Consider the following 26,829-nt stretch of genomic DNA (forward strand, 5'->3'; position numbering starts at 1 on the left):
ATTGATTATTGCAGTGATTTCTAAAAAAAAAAACAAAACCCATGGCTTACTTTATATTTTAAATAGACTTTATCTGTAGAGAAGTTTTAAGCACATCACAAAGTGGAGTGGCAAGCAGAGTTCCCGTACCTGTTGCCCCGCCCTGCCCCGTCCCCTGGCCTCCCCAGTCAACAACCCCAGGCGGTCCCTTGGTTACAGCTGCTGAACCCACACTGACACATCATAATCACCCCAAGTCCGCAGTTGACACTGGGGTCACTTCTGGTGTTGTACATTCTGGGCGTTTGTACGACAGCTGTAGAGTGACACATGCCCATCGGTAGAGGATCAGAGAGCATTTTCACTGCCCTAAAATCCGTCCGTGCTACGCCACTCTTCCCGGCCACCCCCACCCCAGCCCCTGGCTCATGTGGCTGTTTTATAATCTGCCCGGTACAAAGACATGTTTTTCCTGATTTAATTTCTTGGTTAAGCACATGCCCTCCAGACTGTCTGGCTTCAGAATCCACACCTACTGTTGCTTCTTATCTGCGTAGCCTTGGACAAGCCATAAAGCCTCTGAGGGCTCACCCTCCCCGCCTGTAAAGGGGGGAAAGTGGGAGTGCCTACCTTACGGAGTCACTCTGAACCAAATGAATTAACGTGCAAAGTTACTGGATTCTCAGCAAGTATTTGTTAGATTAATAAGAATAGTAATTTGTTTTCATCAAGTATGTAACTGGTAATATTGATGTTAGTAATTATGAATCAAACCCTAATTCAGATAGTATTACAATTGCCTATGGTTTGGAAGTTCATACTCCAAAGTTTATTTTCTTTATCTTGATTAATAAATTGGCAGTGAGAGGAATAGCTCCAGTGAATGCAATCTACCCATTGGGTATAGCCCGACACATGAAATAACGATATCATTATTTTCACCCTTTCAGTACTTTAATACATGTCCATTTCTGTTTGCCTGCATTTTATTAAATTTCTGTCTCTGTTAATACTTATTTTCGAGGTCCAGACCAAACGGCAGATTTATACTTGGAAGGAAAAGACCAGCTGGGCGGTTGGTTTCAGTCCTCCCTGTTAACAAGTGTGGCAGCGAGGAAGAAAGCCCCTTTTAAGTGAGTACTGTCCCTGAGCTAAGCAAGCCAGCCCACCCTGAGTCCTTCTGCTGGGTGCTTGTCAGCGTGGGGAGCCCTCTGCACGATAGTTTATGTATTAGTCTACAGTCTCCAGGCTCGAGGGAGATAAGAGTTTGAAGCAAGTTCTTAAGAGGGGGAGAGAGAAAGGAGGTGACCGGACAGACTAAGTCCTGTCACTGAGATAGGTCAGAGCTCCGAGAAGAGGGAGCCCGGCACGGACCGCGGAAGCGGGGAACCTGCGAGAGGCCAGTCTCCGGCCGGTCGGGCTCCACTCAGAAGACAGCCTGTGGGCTCCGGAAGTGGCCAAGGAACTGAAGCCTCCCTTCCGTGAATTTTATTAAACTTGGGGTTTTTGGTTGTAGAACATTGCTTTTCCTTACGCAAACATGTGGGTAGAGGTTCTAATCAGAAAGATTCTTAAAGAGCTCAAGATTTTTGCTGTCTTACAATGAAAACCCATTCCAGAACAATTTAAGTGTTTCTTTCTTATATAACATGCTTTTGGAGGCCGGTAGACCAGCAGATGTTTTTCTCTGGAATTGTCTTTCTGAAGATAATTTGAGGTGATAATCTGTTTTTTTTTTTTAAGATACACTTTTTCCTGGTTAGTTTTAATAATCAAAGCCAGTATATAATAGACGCTCAGAAAATACTTGGTTAATGAATGTAAACCTCAAAAGTTTTTCTCTTCATAAGTAGAGAGCTTACTATTTAACAATCATGAATGAGCTGCTAAACTCTAGCCTTTCAAGAGAAGCGTTCATACATAATCTGTCAAGAAAAATCCTATTTTCATGGCAAACTAAGATACCACTTCTAAGTTGTAAGTCATCTTCAAAAAGGTCATTATGATTGTGTTGTTATAATAGCTGATTTGCCTTCTTAGGACCGTGGTGGTTCATGGGTTCACCCTTGGAGAAAAGGGAGAAAAGATGTCTAAGTCTCTTGGGAACGTCATTGATCCCGATGCTGTCATCAACGGAGGACAGGTAGGTGGTCGTCTAAAACTGACTTTATTTTGGTTTTAAGACTCAAGTTGGCAGCCAAAACCCTTAATGTAATTACTTCAATGTTTTTAAAAAACACAAACATCTTTTATAGGAATAGAGATGTCTTACCATGTCTTAAATCCAAACTCAGAAATAACGCATGATTTAGATGAAAACAGGGCAGACTGGGATTGCGGGATTGGCTCATTTTGGGTCTGAATCTCTAGGCAGTTCCTGCTACCCCCTTTTTAATGGTTTGAGCTTTAAACTGCCATTTTACATTCAAATGGAAACGCTAGGAGAAAAAAAACGAGATTGCAACTTCCAAATGCACGGTTCATTATTCTCGGAAATTACACCCTTGAAAGCGTGCCCTTAATGAACGTCGAATCTGGGGTGGCGGATAATTTGGTTCATTTTGAAGTTGTTTGCAGAAAAGACACCACTTACCTGTTCCCCCTTTGGCTTCGTACCGCCCGCCTCCTGTGCACTGATCATTTCTCTGTGCGCAGAGCTGCTGGGGTTGCTGAAGGGAGGGGCAGCCCCCCCCCCCCCCCCCCCCCCGGGAGAGGCCGAGCGCTGCTGCGGGTCTGCTGGGCCCGGACACGACCAGGGAGGAGGCTGGGTGTCAAGCAGGACTGCAGCACCCTCTCTTTTCTTCAGTGTTGTTTAGACACACCCCGATTTCTGAGATTGTAGCCCTTTTCATTACAATGCATGTGTTTTATTGTGCTCACCTATTTTCGAATAGGACCACCTGAAAGATTTGTTCACCTCCTTGGAATTGAAAGCCATTCATATGTGTGTATGGTTTGTTTGGGTTTTTTCCCCCCCTCAAATGTAAAGGATCAAAACAAGGAGCCTCCTTACGGTGCTGATGTCCTTCGCTGGTGGGTGGCCGAGTCCAATGTCTTCACTGAAGTGACCATTGGTCCGTCTGCACTCAGTGCGGCCAGAGATGATATTAGCAAGGTCAGTGATTGCCCTTCCTGCTTCTGAATGAAAAGTTCACAGAACCGCTATTTTTAAAAACGAGGTACACTTTGCTTGGCACTGCAAAACTGAATGACAACGAGTTCTACACCTGTGTGCATTTAAAAATATCCTTTTATATACTTTCTTTTTCTATTTTATTAAATAAAGAGCATAATCCGTGAAATTATACTCATTTTGTGGAAGCTGCGTTTTATCTGAAAATGCACCCATGTTTTGCCAACACCCTCTGAGTGTCGTAAACAAAGGCAGAACCTGCCGAGCCCACCCGCAGGTGCGCTTCGGCTCGTCCGCAGCGCTCTCCTCCCGGCAGGTGAAGATGTGTCCGCACGGGCACTGCTCTGCAGTGCAGCTCATTTCTTCCTTAGCTGAACTCTTGTCTAGACGTGAGCTTTAAAGATAGGGTTTCCCCTTATGTGCAAAATACACGGTCCTAACAGGAGCCGAGTAAAAGGTTCAAAGATTCTGTCCTCCTCCCTCCCCCATAACACCTCCTCGAGTTTTACAAAAAAGAGGGAAAGTCTTGAAGTGCCAGCAGCCCCTCCCACTCACTTTGGAAAGGCCACGTGTCAAAGGGAAAATGACGACCTGCCAGGCACAAAGCGGCCAAGTTCCTCCCAAGTGCACCCAGGCTGACGCTGAGAGGCAGTGCTTTGCCTCGTCAGTGGCTCCCTTCCAAAATCCTGAGCACAAAACCCACTATAAGGACTAATGCATTCATAAAGCTTCCCATAGAGACGGGGGCGGGGGGGGGGTTCCCTCAGGGATTCAGACCATGGACTTGCCTTAAAGTACTTGGCGCGCTCTCTCTCTGTCAGCTAAAAGGCATTCTAAATCAGATTCATTCTGTGGATAAAAATCAGACATACCATGTACATCCGCACTCATTTTCATAAGGAGGTTTGACACAATATTAATGTCACATATTAGTAATTATATAAATACAAATACACAAGGAGTGTCTACTGCAATCCGAATGTGTAATTTTTTTTAAAAGAAAATCTGTGGGGACTGGAGAGAAGAAAGACACTGTGTAATCAAAGATGTAATATGTGAAATTTTACTAATTTTATATACTTTTTTAAGATTTACTTTTCATTTGTTAATGTTTATGCTATTATATTTGACAATTTCACATACTTTTTATGTGCTCAGTGACCTTTCATGTTGATTCCATTTCTCTTTGTTTTCACCTACACAGGTGAACAAACTTAGGTCCCTGAAAGGTGATCTGCCCTAAGCTTAGAAAGAAATGGAATGAAAATTCAGTCTTCATGTGTAAAATCCAGGGATCGTTTCTTAACCTGGGCTACTAAAATGAGGATGTTTTTGGTTTTCCTTGCATTTGTAGTCTCATTTAGGAATGTCATTTTAAAAGCATCCCATTAAGAAAATAATGAGTTGGATAAAACCTAATTGTAGAGAAATGAAATAACTTTTCAGTAAGAACTTACGGCCTTGTAAATTTTTTTTTTTTTTGACTGCACGTTGTTTTTTCTGTCCCAAAAGCTTAGGAATACACTACGCTTTCTTTTGGGAAATGTGGCCGGTTTCAACCCAGAGACAGATTCTGTGCCTGTTAACAACATGTATGTCATAGACCAGTACATGCTGCACTTACTGCAGGACTTAGCAAGCAAGGTAAGTGGGGAACAGTAAGCTTTTGGGAAAGGGAGGCACCAGCGCTGATATGTGTTGAAGTCTGATGTACATGTAGGTGGGACCAGCCTTTACTAGAAATGGCAACAACAACACTGAGGAAAATTATGCTTGATAAATTCCACACATCCCTAGGTTCACCTTAGGCTTAAAGTCTTACGATTTCTTTCCCAGTTTCTCGGAAGACTAGAGAATTACCTCATGGAAACAATAGGCCCAGACGTCTCAGACGACATTTTCTCTCAAGATCAGCTCTATGTGTTGAATATTTCTCCAACTGGAAGGAATAGAGCTGTGCTTTGTTTATCTGCAGATGTACCCCTCAAAGTCTAGAAATAACTGAAATAAGTGTTTCTGTGTATCTTGTGAGAGATTTTATCATATATATAAACACAGATAATTTTGGTTACTCAAACATTGAAAATGTGGTTGCTTCCATGTACCCATAAGTCAGAGACATACGTGCGGATTTTTGGCCAATTTTACTTTCAGGCATAAATGAGGTGACAACGGCGACGTGCACTCTTTGCCGTTTTTAAATGGTGTTGTTTCATCCCTCACAACCAGATCCTTTCCGTTGATGAGTGTTCTCCTATAGTTTCCAGAGCAGAATGTTCAGTATTTTCTCAAGGCAGTCAAACTTGAACCAGAAGTAATGTTTGGGAGATTCCCCACCCCGAAGAGCTTTGCCTGCCACCTGTTTTGTATTTGTCTGCCTTTGAAACATATTTTCAGAAGGAAAATGTTTTGCTAATGACAACTTGCCTTCCCATTTGCTTATCCCCGGCTTCCAAACGTATGTGGCTTTGTTCCCTAGATAACCGATTCATACAAGCAGTACGATTTTGGAAGAGTCGTTCGGCTGTTGCGAGCCTTTTACACCAGAGAACTTTCTAACTTTTATTTCAGCATAATCAAAGATAGGTACGTATGGCTGGGTAGTAAAGTACTTCACAAGAAGTTCTTGAATGTCTCTTCTGCTCAGATGTTAGGCGTCGAGGTGTGAGCAAGCTCGGCAGTTGTTACGTTGGATTCTGGAGTGAAGGCTGGTTGTGCATGTTTTGCCCTGCCTCTTCCTAGTTTTCCGCTTGGGGCAGCTCATCCTCTAATCGGTCTCTTCCTCCGTAAAATGGAAAAGCTAATCCCATCTCAGGGTGGTTACCAGAATGAAAAGAGAGTATATCAGCAATGTGTGCTGTACTGTGCTGTGTTTGGTAAGGTGCTCAACAGTAGCTACTAAGAAGAGGTCGTGAACAGTGTCTTGTTTGGGGAGCTTGTAGAGCCTGAGCGGGAGGCAGCCTCGTAGGGGTGAAAGCCACATGTAAAGATCAACTAACTCAGTGGTCCTTTGATACAGTAGTCTAGACTTCCGTATCTGGAAGATGGAATTTTAGCTGTTGAGAAGCGTTGGAGGTTGGGGGCGTGCCTGGAAAGAGGAAAGTACAATGGAGGGCATATGCTAAAGTATCTTCTTTAATTTGAAGATGATTAGGCCCATTCAGTTAGCCACTGTGAGAATGAGCGTGACCCGAGACAGGGCCTGTCTTGGCAACCACAGCACAGTGACATCAGCCGCTGAGGGGGTTGTTCTCGTTCAGGCTTTACTGTGAGAAGGCAAGCGATCCCAGACGACGCTCCTGTCAGACCGCACTGGCTGAAATTCTGGATGTGATGGTTCGTTCTTTTGCGCCCATTCTTCCACACTTGGCCGAGGAGGTATTCCAGCACATACCTTACTCTAAAGGTAAGGACGCTGACTTGTTTTCTAGATGAGGGAGGTGACGATGAGGGTGCACCTTCTAATTGTGTGCACATCATCTAAGGAGCACTTACCCATCTGCAGTGAAAGGTTTATGGGGTTGTGTCTTGCTCCCTCCCGCGCCTGTCTGTAGAGGAATAGGGTGGATTTCAAGGGGCCCTCAAGTGCTTTCTGAAAGGTTAGCAACTGGACCATATTGAGAAACCACTTTTTCTTAAAAATTTATGAACATCAGCAATACATTCAATTTTATTAAAACAAAGTTTAGTGCTTTTCAGTATTTTTTATAATAGCTTTTTTCCTCTAATTGTATTAAATTTATAGAAAATCAGAAACTATTAGAAGTTTAGAGAGAGAAGGAAGAGTCACTTATTTAGCATCATTATTTCCAAATGTTCATATACATGTTTGGAAGCATTGAGGGTGGCTCCATATTTATCCCATGATTACCTTAAATGACAATTCTTTCTTCTGGTGAACAGTAAATATTTAATGGTTATTATATTTAGTTTAGAATGTATGCACATGCGTGGGTTTTATTTTTTTATACTTAACTTTTAAGAACCCAGGAGTGTTTTTCGTACCGGGTGGATTAACACGAATTCCATCTGGAAGAAGCCCGGGCTGGAGGAGGCGGTGGAGAGTGCGTGCGCCATGAGAGACGCGTTTCTCAGGAGCATCCCGGGCAGAAACGCCGCCGAGTACGAGGTCACCATCGTCATAGAGCCCGGACTGCTCTTTGAGATAATAGAGGTCAGCTGTCATTTGTACCTTTTGAAATGGTGTTAGTTATCAACGGTCTCACTGGAAATGTTTAAAAATCTGCGTATTGGGACAAGGAAGGTATAATTAAGTTCTAAATGACGTATAAGCCCTCAGGGCTGTTCAGACATGTCAGTCCATGGGAGTAGTATTAGAACACACAGAAGTTGGGCGTTTTGCCTTAAGGGTGTAGTTTTCTGACAATTTTGTCTGCCTGGCCCAGATTCAAAACAAATCCAGAACAAGATTTCCATTTTTTTTCCTTGAGTTCTGGAAAAAATTCATTTGCTCCAGCAGATTATTATCATGGGATCTCAAAGTACTCACTGTATTTTTATTTCTAAATCCATCAAATTTTTCTTCTTGGGATTCTTAGGGGTTGATTGGCCAGATTTAGAGCATAATATATGGAATCAAGATTTTTCTGTAATTGTACTGCTTAGAAGAGAATTGGCAGTGAATATAGCTTAACTTTTACAGGTATCGTATTTTCCAAAAAATGGCCACCTTATTTGGCTCTATTTAAAACTCTATTTAAATTTTCAATATTGTAATTGATCAAGATTAGAGGCTTGAAATAGCCGGTAGATATGAGACTGTGAATCAGGTAAGAGAATTTTGGGAATATGTTAACGTTTCACAATGTACAGTTGGAAAGTTCCGACTCCTTTGCTTTACGGGCAGGAGACGGCACCATCGAGGCCGCAGCCTTGCTCAGGCCAAGCAGCCCGGCGCTGGGCTTTCCCTGCGTGCCGTGTGCCCTTTGACTTCACAAGCGCTGAGTGGCAAGCTAAAAAGAATGCCGCTTATATTAGAAAAAATGCAAAAACGTGTATATATTTTTCCTTAGGACTCACACCAAGTAGCTGTCAGATGGAATCCTCATTTGAACAATTACTAATTGCATGATTCATTAAAACCTATTTGAATCTGTTTCCTCATGAGCTTTTTTAAAAAAGGAATGTCTGTAGTAGCTCACAAATTTATTTTAAAGATCAGAATTACAATGAAAAATGTAAAAGGGCCTGTCAGATACCCCAGTTCAGTGTCCTTCAGAAGGGTCGGCACCTTACTCAGATGGCCGTCCTTGTGAGGTCGGCCCCCCTGTGAGGTTGGCCGTCTCACCCCCTCGCCGAATGTCAGAAGCGTGACCCGCGGGGAGTGTGGGCCCCGGAGCTGAGCCTTGGGCTGGGTCGCGGCTCCACCACAGGGTCGGGGAGAAAGTCAGGCTCGCTAACCTCTCTGCGCCTGATTGTCCATGTGTACACGGGGGACCTAAACACCGTGTGGGTGTTTTGTAGCGATGAGAAACCATCCAGCAAAGTGAAGAGCTGCCATAGAGTATATTCTCAGTATATATCATTGACTGGAAGTTTTCAGTTCCCAGTACTAGTAAGAACTGATGTGTTTTAATAGTATTAGCATCAGGACGGACTGGTACAAAGGGTGTCTCACTAAATACAAGAACTTAGTGTCAATAACCTTAGTGTACAGCGGAAATCTAATTTGGATGGTCACTCTCACGTGCCTGCTTTCAGATGCTGCAAGCTGAGGAGACTTCCAGCACCTCCCAGCTGAACGAGCTCATGATGTCTTCCCAGACCACTCTGCTCCCCCAGGAGCCACAGGTGATGGCTGCAGGTGCCACCGAGCACACGGGGACCTTCCTCATCAACCTGGAAGGTAAGGAGGAAGGAGGTGAGGGGAACGGGGGCCAGCTGGCGAACCGAGTGAGGACCGGGGGTCGTCTCTGGAGGCAGCTTCCTGTGGCAACGGCTCTCGAAAGTGTCCCACCCAGTGATCTTGGGGACACAGTACTAGGGCTAGAAGACGGGGTTTCCTTCCTGTGCTCTGAGAAAGTGGTTGTCATTGCGTGTGGTGCCAGCCGCCCTTACTCCTGTTCGGCTTCTGTGTCCCTCTCCTGTGACACTCACTGTCCTAGAACTGCCCAGGCCTACCTACCCATCCCCAGCTTTGACTCTAAAATGTCTTGTGTAGACCCCAAATGAAAATATCATGTAGTCACTCTAAGGGAGGAGTTCTGAAGACGCAGGGAACCCACCGTGCAGTGGCCGCTCGTGAGCAGGCATCTCGTTGGTACTTCTGTCACCCTCATTCAGTCTCGTTGCCGGACACGGACAGAGCGTGGCACGCAGATGTGCCAGGAAAAGTGATGCTGCCTGTATCTTTCAGAGCAGCTTCCAAGTCCCAGTGGGAGGTGGGAGGCCTGGCAGCTTGACCACGTGGTAACAATCCTGGCCTAACATGCTCTTGAAAATGTGAATGTATAATCTTTGTGCCATGACCAGGAAAGAACACACTTTCTTCACTCTATGTTACCAGTTTGCGGTCCAAGAGTATTAATAGTGGAGAAAGCCCTGTTTCCTCATTGTAAACCAAGAAGTTTTAAGTGGAGGCACTGCCGTTGGCCTATAATTTGGCTCCCTTTTAAATTCGTAAGGTTCACTGCCTTTCCAGCTCCACACTTACCAGAACTGGGCTTGGGTCAGGAGCTAGAAGGCCCATTCTGCGGAGTCAGGTGCAGAACCCAGAGAGTCAGGGAGAAATCAGAGTGTCTCTCGGGGTCTCGGCTTCCTCAGCTCTGTGCAGTCGCATGGTTCCGCCATCTTGCTGTATATGTAATATGACATCGGTACTGGAACAAGCTTTACCAAGGCAGGAAGGAGGAAGTTTGAACAAGGAGCACCTGCAAATACGCATGTGTTTTTCTTTCACAGGTGGTGATATTCGTGAAGAGTCTTCCTATAAAGTAATCGTCGCGCCAACTACCAAAGAGAAGTGCCCTCGTTGTTGGAAACACACAGCTGAGTCTTCAGATACGCTCTGTGCCCGGTGTGCAGAAGTCGTGCGTGAGAAGTAGCGCCTCCCTCTGGTGCTGACCGCCGCTCTGGCAAGACCCCAGCAGTTCTAAGCGCAGCTTGGGCGGATTGTTCACCACGCTGGAAGGGAATCCCAACTTGGGCCATGAGTAGAGAGCAAGTGGTGGAGGCTGAGAGAGTGAGAGTTCTAAGTTTTTCCTGTAACTACGTGAACATAATGTGTATATATACGTGCAGAAATACATACACGCGGGTGGGTACTGCTCTGTCCGTGGACCCATACAGAACACAGCATACACTGAATACACTCACTGTCTGGTGTGGCTGAGCAGGGAACGTTTTATATTTTATCAGCCCTTTCTTTTTGGCTCAGTATTTAAGTTCTATGATGTCTACAAATAAAGGCATTTGGGAAAATTACAGACGCTGTTGGTGCAGAAGCTGTGAACTGTGGTTCTGAAGGGGAGCGGCAGAGGGGAGAGATGCCGAGGGCAACCGAGTCCCGCCTTACTGGTGAACGCCAGCCTTTCTAGGGTAGTTGGTTGAATTGGAATGAAAATACCACTAAACCGGTTATTCTCATACAAGAGGGCAAAAAAATGAAAGGCATGTACTAACGTTTATGAATGGTAACGAAACAAGATGAAAGCTGAAAATTTATTCCACTAATATACATAAATTCACAACAATGAACAGACACAGAAAACATCAGTATATACAGAATTTCACTACTTACAGTACATTACATTAGATAATAGAGGATTTTATAAACAACTCGGTATTGGATCAAAATCTTCCTAGGGATAGCTAATTCTACTCAGCAGAACTCAAACTTTTATAAGTCCAACAAATCCATTCCTGCCAGGGCGAGAGAGGGCTTTCCCTATTGCTATCAGTACTTTGAAAGTGTGTGTCTCTTAAAAATTAAATGAAGCACAGCAACATCTAACTGAATGTTATAGTCCATGTAAGCTTAGCGTTACTAAATCTGAGATTTCTGTGACTTTAAATTGCAATTAATCATTTTTTTCTTAAACAAAGCAATTTAAATGTAACAATGGTTACTTTGGCCTAAGATGAATTTTTATAACTGAGGTGAAATACTTTTTTCTCCATTTATTTTCCTTCTTGTAAAGGTAGGGAGCATTTAGAAGCCTGATGCGTTCCTCTTTATCTACGTTTATCCTGGCTCTTGGGAGTCTACATCTAAACACAACCTGCAATGTTGAAAGTGTGTCTATGTGAACGTGCGTTCTCCTTCCGTTAGACGATGGAATGTAACAGGCACCCCAGGCCTCTGAAATGCTAATGATGAGCGGTGTGGGGGAGAGCGGATCCAGGAAATCGCTACCAGCTGTGGGCCTCCCAGCAGTAAGTGCCCCTAAGTGTAGCAGGCCCTTTGCTTCAGAACCAACCGCTCGACACCGAACCTCATTCCTGGATTTGAGGCTCTTCCTAGATACGGAACGGGTGCAGGGCAGGCAGACCTCGGCGACCGCGGGTCAGAGCCAGACCTCCAGGGTCCGTCCCAGGCCGCCGCGGTAACGTGAGTAGCACGCTAGCTAAGGTCAGTCCTCGTCGCTCTGCTGGTGGTCTTGCCTTCCACCTGTAAAAGCTCGGCATCTGAAGTGCAGTGAAGCGAGGCTGGCCTGCACAGAGCTGTTTATTTGTCTTTCTTCTATCAAATGTACAGGTTTATTTTAAAAGCCCTTGATGAAATAGTGAAATATTTAACTGTTTTTAACCCTACATCTCAGAATTCAATTTTAAAATTCTATGAGTGGTAAATTCTAGGATTACTGGTCCAGCTAGAGACTTGATGATTTGTTAGGTTCTTTGCCGTATTTCTGCTTATTCTCAACAATCCTCACATTTGATTGTGTGTTAAACCAGTTCCATTAGCTGAAATGTTGATTAGGTGCCCCCTTCCCCAGATGATGTGGAATCAAAGTGAAGATTTAATCTTTAAAAACGCCTGGAATTCTATGTTTTTAAACCAGCTTCCAAAGTTTATAATTACTTCCAGAATATTTAGGAAGTCACAGAAAGAACCAGTCTTTGAAAATGTCTATAACAAGGGACTGTCGGAAGCTCCGTAGGCTCACAGGCGGTCACGTGTCTGTGCCTGGGTGGGGCGAGGAGTCAGACAGAGGCCCGGAGGCTGGACCTGCCTGTGAGATCCTTCATGGAGCCTGCCCGCACGCATGCACCTCAGTCAGACTTACAGGCCTGCACCTTGTATACTCCAATCATCCTACATATTTATTTTTCGAGATTATAAATTAAAAAATAATTCAGTTTTAGACAGGGAAGTTCTTATTTGGATGTGATCTTTTAGGTAAAAAGAATTCACATTGGGATATCCTCAGACACTGTCTCCTGAACTTTGTACAATTGCTAGAGTTGGCTTCTCACAAGGGAGTGAAGAAACAAACTTCTGTATCACAATGATCACTATGAATGACAACTGTGATCCAGGACAGGTATCAGTAATTGCACTGTATGGCTACATTCCAGAGATACACCATAATACATACTTGGTATTGGTAGAGCTCAAAGCACTTTTTAGAGTTTTGGTTAATTCGGTTTTAATCAAATAATTATCCAGCACTTGGACTGCGCTAGGCACTATAGGGATTAAAGTCAGTTGTAGTTCATCCTCTCCACCCAGCTGTGAGGTAGGTTTACTAAAGCTGCGATGTCACTAAGCATTTTCTCTACTGTTCCCAAGAACAGATACGTAACATTATCAAATCTCAGAAGCAGACGTTTCTAAAAATAAAGTTAGGACTTAAATTTTTAGCATCTTTGCCCCTTTTTTAAAACATGTTTTACAAGATAATACATTTTTACAATTCATACCTGATGTGGAGAGAACTTTGAATCTTGGCAAAAAGCAAATCTTACCTTGTATTATAATTAATTTTGGTGTGTTGCCCGCATCTCAGATTCGCAGTTTTGGCAAGTACAGACAGGTGCTTTGGTACTAGGACAAGGGTCCTGTTCCATGTCCTCCTGATGACTGTGACGATCTTGAACACGTTATCCCTTCCCACAGCCGCTGTCCTCTGATGGCGGCCGAATGCCCTCTGGGAAAGGCGCCTGCCAGCCTCCAGCACTCCGGGGGGCCATCCAGCGGGGGTGTGAGCGGGGACAAAAGCCTCCTCCCAACAGTTGTCACAGGACAGTGGGATGTTTCTCTGACTTTACCGATGGGACTCTATTTACATGACCACACCGAAACTTCCTTAGAACAATAACATTTGAGTATGAAATATAGAATCTCATCATAAGAACATAATCTGTAAATTATAACCCATTTTAAATAGCAAAATTCAACAATAAAGCTACTTAAGTGCTTGAATTAGAAATAAACAGTAAAACATCTGTATGAGTAGTTAATAGTATAATTGATATCTGTTTATATTTTACCAAAGGAGTGGAATTTAGCCAGGACTGTACTTTTTAAAAGTTATATATAATATATATTTAAATTCATTTTACAAAAGGAAAAAAAAAAACACCCTCCTCCACGAAGCCCGGCCGCCGCTGTGTAAAATCGCCATGCGCTGATCGGCGTGCCAGGCACGCGGGGGAGCCTGTCATAGGCAGGGCCCTGCGGGAGGGAGGGGTATGGCTTCCACGGCTTCGAAGAGGTGTAAGGCTAAACTGTACTGCCCGTGGTTTTCGGGCAAAAGCTCAATTACTCTATGGACCAGTTTAGCTGTTGTTGCAATGGGCACTTCCGTGTTTTGAAGATCCTGGGGGTCCTGCAAACGGGACACAAAAAGAACCCATCAGCTCTACGCACCTAAGCAATAATCGTTACTGGCAAAAACGCTTTTCTTTAGAGCTAAGTCAATTAAACTAACAATTAACATCGCCTCAACTGCTGCTGACTGCACTTAAGGAGACTCGCAGTGGTGCCCGGTCCCTTGCGCCACCCGACTCACCATCGCTTTCAGCCAAGTGCACAGCGTGGGCGGCAGCCCGGCCAGCAGCTCCATGCCCTCCTTCGTCTGCGTGCGCAGCAGCGCGTGCGCCAGCCTCTGCCCCGTCACCACCAGCAGCTGGGAGGCGAGGACCTCCTTGTCGTGAACCTGGAGCATGGCCTGGGGAGGGGAACGTGTACAACCCTAGAGTAGGGGCTCCCAGGCTGCCAGACCTCAGGGCCGTGCACACAGTGGCCCTTGAACAACGTGGCACTGAGCAACAAAATGCTGCAAGTGTATTTTTTCTGACAATTTTAATAACATTTTCTTCTCTAGCTTACTGTATTGTAAAACTGCAGTATATAACCCAAGTAACATGCAAAATGTGTTCATCAACTGTTAACAAGAAGACTCCCAATCAACAGTGGGCTACTCGTAGTTAAGTGCTGGCGAGTCAAAAGCTATAGGCAGATTTTCATCTGCACGGGGTTGGCTCCTCTAACCCCCATGGTGCTCATGGGTGGGTTGTACAATCAAAATACCACCCAAATGAAACAGCAGTAAAAACCCAAGCTTCGGCCGTCACCTAACTTTTCAATTCGGCACAACCGTATGAGCCATTTCCAAGCTTCTGTCTGCTTTGCTGACTGCAGGGCCCCCTGCAGAGAGCAGGCCAGGCACCCCGGAGTTTTACTCCACAATAAACAAGAATTTGCTTATTTTAAAACATTCTTCTGTTTTTGTGCCCAGAAGTTCTAACAGAAGGAAAAGCAGAAAGCTTCACTGGTCCTTGACTCCCACCATCGAGTTTGTACCCATCAGGCTCAGCTACCCGGCCCAGGGTGGTGGCTACCTCCTCTCCCAGGTGGTCGGCTCCGTAGTTGTAGAGTTCCCCCACGTAATGCCTCCGCACGACATCTTCACTGACTTGGAGGTGATGGGCCAAGTCCACGGCGAGGGCTGGCCAATCCTGGTCTTTCCTAAAGGGAGTGCCTGGTGCCTCTTCTGAGGTGTCTTTGTCCTTTGCACCCGAATGTTGGGCCTGGACAGCGGCACTGACAACTTTCAGTAAGAACTTGAAGAGTGGGAAGGAGATACAGCAACGTCATGTTAGTATGTCATGTTTCCTTAACAGACTGAACCTGTTGCCTGTCCTGTCAGAGTGGCTTTTCCAGTAAAAATGCATAAGTTTCAAAACAGACACAATTTAAAGGTAAACTAGCTCTCAAGAACACTCTGGAAGTGGTCATCCTTCGAAGGCCCGCTAGATTTTTACTTCACTATTATTTTTCCCAAGAAGCAAAACCCAGTAACTAATTTACCTGCTGTCGTATTGAAATAAAGTTTGGATCCATTTCCCCACTAGGCAGTAACTGTATTGAAGTCAGGTCTTTGAAAAATGCATTTTTCCCCTAGTGAGAAAGAAGAGACCGAGGGAAGACAAGCGTGGATTATTATTGAGAGAGGAGAGAGATTAAAAATCACTCAAGACTATCTCATGGTTCATTCTTCCCCCTCCTTGAGCAAGAGCATTTTAGGATTTTATTTAAGTTATCTAGCGTGCGGTAGGGAGCCCCTCCTCCCGCGTGTGGGCTGGCGACTCCCTGCTAGCAAACACTGAGGCACAGATAATAGCGAGTCCCTTTCAAAACCAGGTCACAAAAGGACGGCGGCCTCTGCCCCGTGTGCTCACACTCCCTCCCTCGCCCCAACGGTGGCGCTCCCCCAAGCCCCCCACCGCCGCCCTGGCCGCCACCCTCACTGCAGACTCAGGAGAGACACCCTCAGTCTCAACCCACAAAAATGGGTACAAACTCCTGTTTCCAGCCACTCAGTTTTGGGATAATTTCTTATGCAATAAAAGATAACTAATACACGATGTGTACTCTAAATCCTTTTAAAAACACTGAACTGTCTATAAACATCTTGTATGAGACCAAGCGTGTGTCTGAGGAGCCAAAGCAGAGTGTCAGGAAATAGGGTTAAGTCCCCGGGAAGCAGGTGGGGTAGAGCGCGAAGAGCACCGGCCTCTGAGGTGGAAGCCCCGGCTCTCAGCCCAGGTCCACCCCCGCATCTGGGGGCTCTGACGGGGCAGAGAGCCTCCCAGCGACAGTGGTCCTGCTCACACCTGCTAAGTGCCCAGCTCCCACACAGCTCTGGAATCCTGAGGTACTTGCCTTACTATCAAAAAGCGACAGTGGCTTCACTGCCTTCAGAGCAAACCTCATCACCGCGTACAGGATGGAGCAGAGGACGGAGTGGTGCTCCACCAGCGGGTAGTGGATGTGCTTCTGCTCGAGGGCCAGCTCCACGATGGAGACGGGCCCCTCGGCCGCGAGCCAGGCATCCTCGGTGTCCAGGACTGGCTCCTGCATCTCGTCCCTGCTCACGTCTGCCTACGTGTGTGAGAGCGAGAACCGGTCAGCCTTGGAGGAGCCATGGCTGGCACGTGTCTTACTCGGCGATGTGCTCACCAGTAGCAGAGCGCAAACCTCTGCTTCTCCCCACCCCCCAAATCATAATTTAAAAAATCAAATTCTAATAAGAAACAGCATGACTTTTAGGCTAAGTTAAAACTCTGAAATGAATACATGAAAATATATCTGCAGCCCTGCAGTCCAGTGATTTCTCACGATCTGTCGCAGCACAGACCGTGCAGAAGGGAACGCGCAGCTGTACCTCCATCAGCGTCTGCAGCAGATCCAGGCAGGAGCCGAGGAAGGAGGTCAGCGCCGTGTCGCTCATGCCCACGTCCTGTTTTCAAAAAGGAACACCTTTAGCTCCTGCAGCAAGACTCTACCGTTGCTGTCAGGGAAAAGCAAACAAAACAAAAAAACCTGACTTTCTACACTGACTAGAAAGGCAAGGATTTAAAAGTCAAGGCATTAGCATGTTTTAATGCCTTTCTTCAGATTTAACTGACTTTAAAATTAGTGCAAACACACGCCGTCACCATTTACTACAGGCGGTGGTGCTCCCGTCGCGCTCACTGTCCCAGAACTCACAGGGCACGGGCGTTCAGTGGCCACATGATCAGGGTCAGACATGAAAGTTCTAAGAAAACCACCTGGTCTGGTTTCAGAGCAGCTTTTAGGGACTGAACTGAGCCCTCTGAACAAAACGCGAACCCTCCAAATACCAGGCGAAGCTGTGGGCGGCGGACCAGGCCGGTTGACCCCCTTAAAGGGCCTGTCCAAGGCGCTGCTGTGTTCACAGACCATCTTTTGTAAACCAACAACCAATAACCCCTACGTAATGCAGACTGTGTGTGTGTGTGTGGCGTGCACGTGCAGGAACTACAGCCATATAGACTCTCTCAAGCACACACCGTAAGTCTTCGGCCATGGCGACTTCTCAGGACCGAGAGCCAGTAACAGCTGGGTTTGTATGCCCTAATATTTCTTCAGATATTTGTAATGAGGGTATTTCAAAGTTTTGAGCAAAAGCCAGTTTCGTCCACCCGAATGTTATTGCAGACTCCGTAAATGGTCATCACATAAAGGCAGGTCAAATTTCCTACTCATGACTCTACTTCAATTTGATGTTGGATGGCCCATTGTAAGCTTCTCATCTGAAGGGCAGCAGAAGTGTACGGCAACAGCATCGTGTTACCCTCCTGCCCACAGTCCGAAGTTGAAGACGTCTGGTGAGAGCCCAGCTGAAGCGTGCTGACGGTCCACAAAGGCAAATTAAAACCGGCCGCTGTTCCCGAGCAGTTCCCCTGATACAGTATTCTGTTTCCACTTCCCTTATCTTCTGATATGTTATCAAAATGGCAAAAGGCAAAGTTCGCCCCTGTAGTTAATGAGGCTCTAGTTCAACTGCAGGATTAACAACTCTATGTCTAGATAAGGAGATCCACTTACCCTTCGGCATAGCCTATCCTTCGGCGATTTTCCAACCTAAGACAAAAGGAAACAGAATGCTATATTTACTTAATAATTTAAGTACAAACATAATTATGGTACAGGAAGTAACAAGTAACCAAATTCTAAAAAATACAAATACACCTATAAATAAATGTGGCAACCAACTATACCATAAAGCAAATAATTTTGTATTGAAATGTAAAAACATATATGAAAAGAAAATCACCCTGGGCTCACAAATAATCCTTCTCAAAAATAAATATTTTTGAACTACTAAATTAGAAAACTGAAAAATCTGGTTCAAGTAACTGGGTTGCCTTAAAACCCAAAACCAAGCTTAAGGTTACACACAAAGAGCAGCAAAGAATTTTGCTGGCTGACAAAGATACGCAATGATTTTAAGGGGTTAGAAAGAAGGGACAATCTAAAGCACAAGTTACACCCTTCTAGCTGAGAAAGTCAGGTGATTGCCTTGACTTCATAGATAAGAAGACTGCACTGTTCACTGCACGATGCAGGGTAGTCAGTGGCAGGTAGAAGTCCTGCCCTTCGGGAGCGTTACTTGGCAGGACAGTTCGCAGGAGACAGTGATGATGGAGGAAGGGGCTCCGGTACCAAGGACTCTCTGCCTCATCACCTCTCGCGAGGTGGTGGACCGGCCGGGAACGGGGCCTGCGGCCGGGGCTCCTGTCTAGCAGGCCGACAGCTTCTGCTCCGCCAGAGCATGCTGACATGTTCTGTCCCTTCCCAAGTCAACTTCGGCCGGGCATACAGATTGCAATTGCAATTTAATTCAATTGAGTAAATGTGAATGACAAAAAAGGAAGCTGTGTATATGAATATCGTGTTGAATGCTTTAAAAACGATATAGGAACTCCTTGGTCTCCCGGATTAGATATAGGAAACAACTGCAAAGATCAGGGATACATTACAAAAATCTAAAGATTCTGCACTCAGACAGTCCCACAACCTTATAGAAACAGGACCGAGAGCTCCCAGGCAACGCACCACAGGCAAGGGAGGTTACTAGGAAATCCACAGAACTGCTATCGACCCCATTCCAAGAACAGGTCTGGCCCTCCCTCCCAGGCTCAGTGAGTAAGAGCATGTTTGAAGGTTTTAATTTAAAATAAAGGCAACTCCTTGCCGGAACCAACCTCCACTGCCAGTCTCCTGGGCTAAGAGGCTTTGACGGGGGAATGCTCTCTTCTGAGGGTTTGGGGCTTCTGTTCAAGTCATCAAAAAGCCGGCAACTTCACTGAGCAAGAGTGAAGTGTAGTATCAAATAAAAAGGTCTAACGAGGCCCAGTGTACATAATCTTTTTAGTATCAATGAAGGGAACCAAGTAAGAAATCAGTATGTGAAATGTAAAATTACCTTATCCATCAAGTACGCAGCTGCAGAAAACCTTTTAACCAAGAACGTGTTCCACATCATCAGAGCAACACCTACGGCATGAGAAAAGAGAAGCAGGAGACAGAAGGCTTGCATGTTTTCTCTCTCATCATGCAGCGCGAATTACTGTCTTCCCGAAGCTTAAAAACTATGAGGGCTGTTTGCATGATAGTACTTATAAAATTAATACAAATCTTTATTCTGTAACAAAAATCGGACCTGGTCTGCATAAGAGGATGTCCAAATGGACAATAACCATAAGGAAAGGCTCCCATAATTATGAGAGAAAGAAAAATTAAAATGACAAAAATATTATACAACCAACAGAAAGGCTAATTTTTAAAAAGTGACAATACCAAGTGCTGACAAGGATTTGGAAACAACTGGAATGCACGCTCCTGCAATGCTGATAGTATAATAAGTTGGTAAAACCACTTGGAAAACTGGCAGCGTGAATTCAAGCTAATTACGCATCTACCACATGAGCCAGCGGGATCCCACTGCAGAAATGAATACAAAGGTACATACGAGAGTGTTGAGACCCCCGCCCCCAGCTTCATTCACAACAGCCAAACGTGGGAAGTAAACCCAACGTCCCTCAACCGATTTTTCCCATACAGAGCCATCAAATAAAGTGATAGATTAGAAAAAAAGATATTAAAAACAAAATCAAAAAATATATTAAAAAAAACAAAAGATGGGGTTTATACTTTCATATTTAATAAACTATGGCATGTAAATGAAAACTTCTGCAACAGCTGACACCCAGGCAGCGTGAATGTGGCCCTTCCCCGCAGCCGCTCCTGTGCCCAGCAGGGGGGCTGCGGGGGGCTGGCAGCTCCGTGCACCAGCTGGCGCCAAGCCCGAGCGGGAAACAGAGCGCACCAGCCTGAAGTCAGTAGGTAACGCAGTTTGATGGGTGAGGATAGAGTATCTAGAGGCCAAACTTCCCCAATGAACCACTTTAAAATCTTATTTCCTTGGAGAAAGGTATAATCTAAAAAGATGAATCAAATCAAATAATTTTCAAGTTCTCTTCATGCAGAATGAGACATTTTAGAATTTCTGCTATTTGACTTCATGCCACCCACAGGAAGGCGGTCCAGAAGGAGAAAGAAATAGCTTTTCCAGAATCTATCCCCGGGGCATAAAGGTGATGCTGCCTCCTACCCAGTCCCAGCCCCTGCCCCAGCCCCAGCCTCAGACCTGGGCGTGAGGACTCACCACCCCTCCCCGCCCCGCCCTGCCTAGGGCTGAGCTCCCTGTGAATTCTCACAGGAAATTCGTCAGCTATCAAACGGGACCCGTGCCCTGTTTACAATTTTCCTACAACGGTCACACTTTTTACCGCTGTCCCCATGCTACAGGAGCCCATGGGGAACAGGCACGTTTATTAAAGACACACAAGGCAGTTTGGCTGCCTAACTTTTAAATCAGGAGTTAGAGTCCTGCGCAGCCCAGCCTTCTCCCCTCACCCACCCGTGCACCAAAGAGGGCATGAGTAACGCGTGTGTGCGTGATAGTCTCCTCACACCTGGGAAGGATAGTTGGCTTGGGAAAGGGTGGCTGGGAACACAAGGTGACAATTACTGCCAACCCCCTCCCTTTTCTGCACAGTGTTTTTCTAAGCAGTAAAGAAAGCCAGTTTTTTTTGTGTGTGTATGTACACACAGTATACACACATGTGCATACACACGCACACATACACACACAGAGTAATGTGTCAGGTGGTAGGAACATTGAATGAAAATTTAACAGGATGTGAATTTAAAGATTCTTGCCTCTTTTGAATCAGTTATGTTTTTAACACCTGTTTACTTACCATTCTGAATATGTGCATTGCCAATGTGCTTCAAGTGTTCTATAGACCTAACAAAAAAACGTGCTTCCTTACATAAAGGGAGGAAAAAAGAGAGAAAAAAAACCATTAATAGGTGTTTCAAATACAAATGGAGACTTCTTACATAAATGTCTATATAAAGCTACATAAGAATGGTGCAATAAAAACATGGAAGTATTAGGTAAGAAGTAAATGTTTCATAAGATAATGTCATGGTCTCTCTTAAATTCATGTCACCTCTATAATGGCTGATTTCTAGAAACTTCCAGGTCGTATATGCTGATATCCAGGTTCAAAGATGTCTGTGACTTGTGCTCTACAGCAGTGTGCTTTTCAATAATACTTGAATTTCACACAGATATGAAAACAATGGATTTACTTCTTTGCAAACATCACTCATTCATTAGTCAACAAATATTTGGTGAGCGTCTACTATGTTCCATGCTATATGAGGCACCAGGAATACTGACGTGAACAAAACAGACCCAAATCCTTGCCCTGAGGTTACATCCCAGGGAGGGGGTAGGTCATAAATGGAGCAGGGTGTCAGCGATAAATGCCAAGGAGCACACGTTACAGCCATGAGGGGAAACGGGAAAATCAGAGGGGACGCCTGAAATTCCACTCTTTCCAGTCAAGGTAATTTACACATTAAAACTCAGATGTAGTAGGTCAAACTACCCAGAAATTCTTTAGATCTTTGATAAATAATTTGGTGGCCTGCACAAAGATTAAACAAGTCTTCTGAGCCCAGCATGGCTGGGTGTATAAAATGGAACTGGGATGGGACTGGACGGGGCAAGGAGAGAAATAGGTGACAGGAAAAAACCCAAGCAGGTAAGAAAAGGGGCCGCCTCTTTCACCTGTGAACAGTTGCAGTAACTATCAGACAAAGCTAACACTGGTCGAAATGCTGGGCACTCCACGAGTCTCCTCTAGAAACTGCTCTAAGCCTTCGAGACAGCTACTGTTAGGTCCCCATTTACTTTAAGGAGAAAACAGTGAACGAAGGGCTCTAGACGTTCGTGAGTGAGAGCTTGGAAAACGGGCGTTTCTCTTAAATGTCACCGTCTTGGGCCAGAATCTGGAATTGGTTCTTTCAGAGTTTTGAAATTATGATGTCCTCGATTAAGCTGTAACATTCTTTTTTCACATAGGAAAAGTATCCCGTTTAAGGAGTGAGCCTAAATGTGATGAGGAGGTGGTGGCACCAACTGAAGAGGGCGATTTGAGGGCATCCAGAAGGTCCCCTGCCCCCAAATCACTTTATGTTCAGTTTCGCTGATCAGACCACATCTGTTTAAAGCACTGACTTTTTAAATGCCTTCCTTGAATAAGTAAATGGTTGCATATTAAAGACCTTTTCTGAGGAAGCAGGACTATCGTCACTGTTAATGTATCAATGAGGTCTTTCTCCGAGCGGAACGACAAGGCCGACACCCGCACTTCTCGGGTTCACTGACGGAAGGGCCTAGCACAGCTCTCGGGGGAGAGATGCCCCAAGAGGAACGTCCCTGCTCCTACTGAGCGAGGTAAGCGGACAGCGAGGGCCCCGACACAGGCCCCGCGGCGGCCGCAGCCTCACCTCCGGGTCCTTGTTCCACTGGACCACGCACTCCCAGCAGCAGTGCGTGTGCAGCACGTCCAGCTCCAGGCTGCACGGGAACTGCTCGTAGACCGCCCGCAGCAGGTCTGCAAGGCAGGGACGGCGCGTGAGTCCCGCCCCTGGACCCGCTGCCCTGCCCTCGGGGGCTCCTGCTGCTCCCACAGAAGTGCTACCTGGTATGGCTCCCAAGTCCACATCCGCCGCGGACGCCTCAAGTAAACCTCTGTGAATACCTTCTTTGGGTTCGTCTGGGTTGTCTGCATCTCTTTCTTTGTGAGCCAGCTTTAACACTTCCGGGCTCAAGTCCTGTTTAAACACCCACTTGGCCACGCTGTCTGCGATGCCACCTACAGTTGGGAGACAAGAGAGAAAAGGAAAATTTGCAGTGTCTGCAGAAGGGAGCCTTTCCAATGGCGAGATCTAAGCGCCGACATTCGGTGTGCAGGCTGAAAACGACGCCCAAACCCGTGAGACTCACAGCAGCATTACCACCGACTACTCAGCCTCTGAGGGCAAGCGGGCTGTGTGCCAGCCACGGGCATCTTCCTAAAATATCAGACACATGTAAATACTTGTGTCTGGATACCACATTCCATCTACGTTCACAATTCAAAATATTCTTTACCAGACAGAAACGAAGGGATGAATGAATCTTTCAACTACTCGCATTTAAAGAGGAGCGAATACAGATGAATCAGCGTATCTGCCTAGGCTTCTTAGGGCAATATGCTCCTTTTCATGGTCAACTGACTTGCCTCTCTGGACTATTTAGTGGCAAAATGTAGCCATAGTTAATGAACAACATGATGCTATAGGCCACGTTACAATCAATAAAGTCCAAACAATCATACCTGCCCAGGGGACATTCAAAGTGAAGAGTCCTGTTTATTACCTAAAACAAATTATGCATCTTCTGTAATTTACCAGATGTTTTCTCTCAGTCTTTCTCCTCTTGTGATTCAAATGTGAACCTTTCCACAAAAAGGGGTCACGGTACAGCCGCAACAATCAGGAGCGTATATGACAGCCGTGTGCTGGGTGGCCTAACGTCTTACATTTGGCTTCCAAGTCACCGGCGAGTTCTCAGTCCAGAATCAAGGCCCCGGTGCCGCTGCTCCGGCGAATGCGAAAACGGCGTCCCCGCCCTTTCACCAGGTGGCAGCGTGGGGCGCAGTGAGTTGGTCATGGAAAATTTCACGTCTCATAAAGAACGTGAAAACGAGTAAACTAAATAACAATCTCTAGATACCTGGGTGTTTATAAACCCAGAAACAGTCAGTCCAGTATCCCACGCCTGACCGGGCTGCTGGGAAGGAAAGAGGAACCGTCGAGATCATTCAAGGCACAACAGGCTCATGGCCCCGCGAGACGGAAGCACAGGGGCCCGGTGACCGGGGGGCAGGAAGTCGTGCATCGGAAAGGAGGCACCGAGCTCTGCGGAAATGGGGAAGAACAGGGGAAAGTCTGCAGTCCGCGGCCCTGGAGAGGTTCCTGGGGAGGAGGAGGCAGCCCCGGAGCTGAGCAGGCTTTGGGATTCAAAGGGACACAGAAGAGGAAAGTGGGCGGGGGAGGAGCCCGGGCTCAGACCCCCAGATGGGGGTTCACAGGGAAATGGCGAGAAGCAAGAACTGGAGAAGGGTTGGATTCGAAGTCAGCAGGTCTTGGAGAGCAAGCTTCGAATTTCCACTCAGTTCCAGCAGTTTCTGAACGTCTTCATCTCAGCTTTAGTTGCTTAAATGCTTAAACACTATGGAGAGCCCCCGAAGAACTTTACCTTATGGGTTGCATTCATCAATATTTACGGTATTAGAAATTAAAATGGAGAAACTGTAAAAAAACCCAAACCTTTATACATTCATTTTAAAATAAAAATAATAAACCCACTGCACGTTAGTATTTTATGAAAATAACTGATTCCCAGAGCCCAGCAAAGCTGTTTGGGGAGAAGCGGCACCACGCTCTGCAAGTCTCTCACGTCCGGCTCGGGCTGGGGTCCCCAGCGAGCCCCTGCGCCCTGAGCCCTGGGCTCTGCCGAGCGGGGCGAGGTGCACGGGGAAGACGTGGCCTCGCACAGACACGCAGCTGGGAAGGTGGGGGCACTGCTGAGGCCCCTGACGCTGTAAGGCCGGGGGTCCCTGCGCAGGGGAACTGAAGGAAGACTTTGAAAAGACTGAGCAGTGTGTGCTATTTATATATTTTTTAAATCTGAGTGTATTTCTCTTTCTTATTCTTTCAGTCATCTCTATAAAAAACAAACCAAAGCATGTACCACGGAAACCCAGGCGCGTCGACCCCAAGGCCCAAGCAGACTCCGGTTACCTTTGCCTCCTTCGAGCAGCTTCTTAACGGAGAGCCGGGGCAGCGGCTCCGCGGGCAGCGCTGGCGCCCTGGAGGGGCGCGCGCCCGCCCTGCTGTGGAGCAGCGTCTGGAGCGTGAGGCAGTCCTCCAGCTGCTTGAGCAGGAGCTTCCAGTACTCGGTGTCCAGGGAGAGGGCCTCCCAGGAGTCCGTGAGGGCCTCGGCGTCCGCGCCCGGCGCTGTCGGGGAACACTAACGGAAAAGGCCCTGGTGACAACCTGGCAAAGGTCCTGGGTCCCCGTGAGGTTGAATGAGCTCTGAGCTTGAAGGCTCACGGACAGTCAGGGCACATCACAAAGACGATGGCCACACACGTTACTACTTGGCTGGATGAAACAAGAGGGTCAGGAGTGGCTGGGAGATGCCAGGGCAACGAGGATGGGGTCTGGACGTTCCCAGGAGACCTGCGGTCACCCCCACGTTGTCAGGGCCACCCTTGAGACGGGTCACAGCGTTTCTATCGGTATCGGGAAACTGGCCTCTTTTTAGAACACACTCACCAACATAAAAATGTGTCTCAAATTTCCCTCTGCATTATTATAAACACGTCAAGCTAATAATACTAAATTGAGCCTCGAAACTACTGACTGATGACGTGACGTGACTCTCCACAAACCTATTTAAGTGTCTCATCCCGTTCAATGCAACATCCCCCTACAAAAAGTATTTGAGCTACCAGAAGCTATACGTGATGTTATCGGTCTTTTTTTTTTCTCCTTTCTATGAGTCTCCAAGAGATGAGGAAAAACCACAAAGCAAATGGTCAACAGGACACCTTTATCTGAGTCATTCGGTGCCACAAGGCCCCAAACAATCTGTTTATAAAGGAGGGTGTGAGCACAGTCGCTGAATTTTCAGGAACCGGAACGAACCTGAGAAATGATGCAGCCTCCCCCGACCTCTTTTAGATGAGGAGACTGAGGCCACGAAACCTGTTTTTAAGGGACCCACCACCGACCGCCAGCCACTGTCAGAGAGCAGGGACAAGTGCAGTACTTTCCCCCGTGTGCCACGTGGTGGCAGCTAAGTTCAGTGTGCGTGTCGTCCGAATAAACAGATGAGGGGCAGCACCCCTCGCCCCCCTCCTGACCCCAAAAAAGACGAGTAGGAGCCTGCGGACACAGTTCAGATCCCGACACCGCACAGCAGGGGGCGCAGCGTGCCCCCCACCCACCCCCCGCCCCCCACTGGCTGGGCAGCACCTCGGCCACCAACCTTCCTCTCGGTCCCGCCGGTGGACATCTGCGCGGCGACAGCGTGCCCCACGTGCGCAGACAGCAGGGCGGCCCCGTTGTTCTCCGACTGGATGCAAGCTGCACGCATCTGCTGCCACCAAGGAGACACGGACTGCGAGTCCCACGAGTCGTCGAGGGCCACTGCCAAGTTCAAAAGCAATCTTTAGTTTCTCGGTTTTGGGTCCAATCTTTCAGATTCAACATGGTGTTAAAACTCAGTGCCCCAGAGATAGACTCATCTATTTCTGAATGAACTGGGAAAAAAAGTCCTCAGTCTATTTTAGCCAGAGCATGTATGTTCCATTTACTTCTCAATCAACTTTAAATCCCTGTTTGGAATAGTTCATCATTGCAGAAAGCTACTATGAAATGTTTCAACGGAGATTATTGTTCTCATGAGCAAAACAATAACCTTCACCCAAGACCATTTGACTGACCCAAGTTAAGCAAATGCACTGTT

At 46.4% G+C, this 26,829-nt stretch overlaps 2 protein-coding genes across 3 annotated transcripts in view; one reads left to right on the forward strand and one right to left on the reverse strand.

Annotated features, from left to right (window-relative positions):
• IARS2 (isoleucyl-tRNA synthetase 2, mitochondrial) overlaps positions 1 to 10,555 on the forward strand; it is a 32,751-nt gene extending 22,196 nt beyond the window's left edge. Inside the window, exons 15-23 of one of the 2 annotated variants that reach the window (XM_054576607.1) lie at positions 1,004 to 1,112; positions 2,020 to 2,122; positions 2,969 to 3,094; positions 4,625 to 4,756; positions 5,592 to 5,698; positions 6,373 to 6,518; positions 7,096 to 7,286; positions 8,834 to 8,978; positions 10,034 to 10,555. In XM_054576607.1, coding sequence (XP_054432582.1) covers positions 1,004 to 1,112; positions 2,020 to 2,122; positions 2,969 to 3,094; positions 4,625 to 4,756; positions 5,592 to 5,698; positions 6,373 to 6,518; positions 7,096 to 7,286; positions 8,834 to 8,978; positions 10,034 to 10,176 — 1,202 coding nt within the window. In that variant the 3' untranslated portion in view covers positions 10,177 to 10,555. The remainder of the gene's footprint in view (positions 1 to 1,003; positions 1,113 to 2,019; positions 2,123 to 2,968; positions 3,095 to 4,624; positions 4,757 to 5,591; positions 5,699 to 6,372; positions 6,519 to 7,095; positions 7,287 to 8,833; positions 8,979 to 10,033) is intronic. The other variant, XM_054576608.1, reaches the window with a different exon arrangement.
• A 218-nt stretch (positions 10,556 to 10,773) lies between these two features.
• The window catches only part of RAB3GAP2 (RAB3 GTPase activating non-catalytic protein subunit 2), a 52,952-nt gene continuing 36,896 nt past the window's right edge, over positions 10,774 to 26,829 (reverse strand). Inside the window, exons 23-35 of the mRNA XM_054576606.1 lie at positions 26,350 to 26,510; positions 25,098 to 25,326; positions 22,952 to 23,125; positions 22,758 to 22,864; positions 21,155 to 21,221; positions 19,315 to 19,385; positions 17,934 to 17,969; positions 16,747 to 16,821; positions 16,245 to 16,463; positions 15,390 to 15,479; positions 14,921 to 15,142; positions 14,089 to 14,247; positions 10,774 to 13,905 (exon numbers count right to left, since the gene is read on the reverse strand). Coding sequence (XP_054432581.1) covers positions 13,738 to 13,905; positions 14,089 to 14,247; positions 14,921 to 15,142; positions 15,390 to 15,479; positions 16,245 to 16,463; positions 16,747 to 16,821; positions 17,934 to 17,969; positions 19,315 to 19,385; positions 21,155 to 21,221; positions 22,758 to 22,864; positions 22,952 to 23,125; positions 25,098 to 25,326; positions 26,350 to 26,510 — 1,778 coding nt within the window. The 3' untranslated portion in view covers positions 10,774 to 13,737. The remainder of the gene's footprint in view (positions 13,906 to 14,088; positions 14,248 to 14,920; positions 15,143 to 15,389; positions 15,480 to 16,244; positions 16,464 to 16,746; positions 16,822 to 17,933; positions 17,970 to 19,314; positions 19,386 to 21,154; positions 21,222 to 22,757; positions 22,865 to 22,951; positions 23,126 to 25,097; positions 25,327 to 26,349; positions 26,511 to 26,829) is intronic.

The sequence above is a fragment of the Pteronotus mesoamericanus genome, unplaced genomic scaffold, assembly GCF_021234165.1.
Source record: "Pteronotus mesoamericanus isolate MK-2021 breed Mesoamerican mustached bat unplaced genomic scaffold, CSHL_Meso_final contig_347, whole genome shotgun sequence".
Classification (NCBI taxonomy): domain Eukaryota; kingdom Metazoa; phylum Chordata; class Mammalia; order Chiroptera; family Mormoopidae; genus Pteronotus; species Pteronotus mesoamericanus.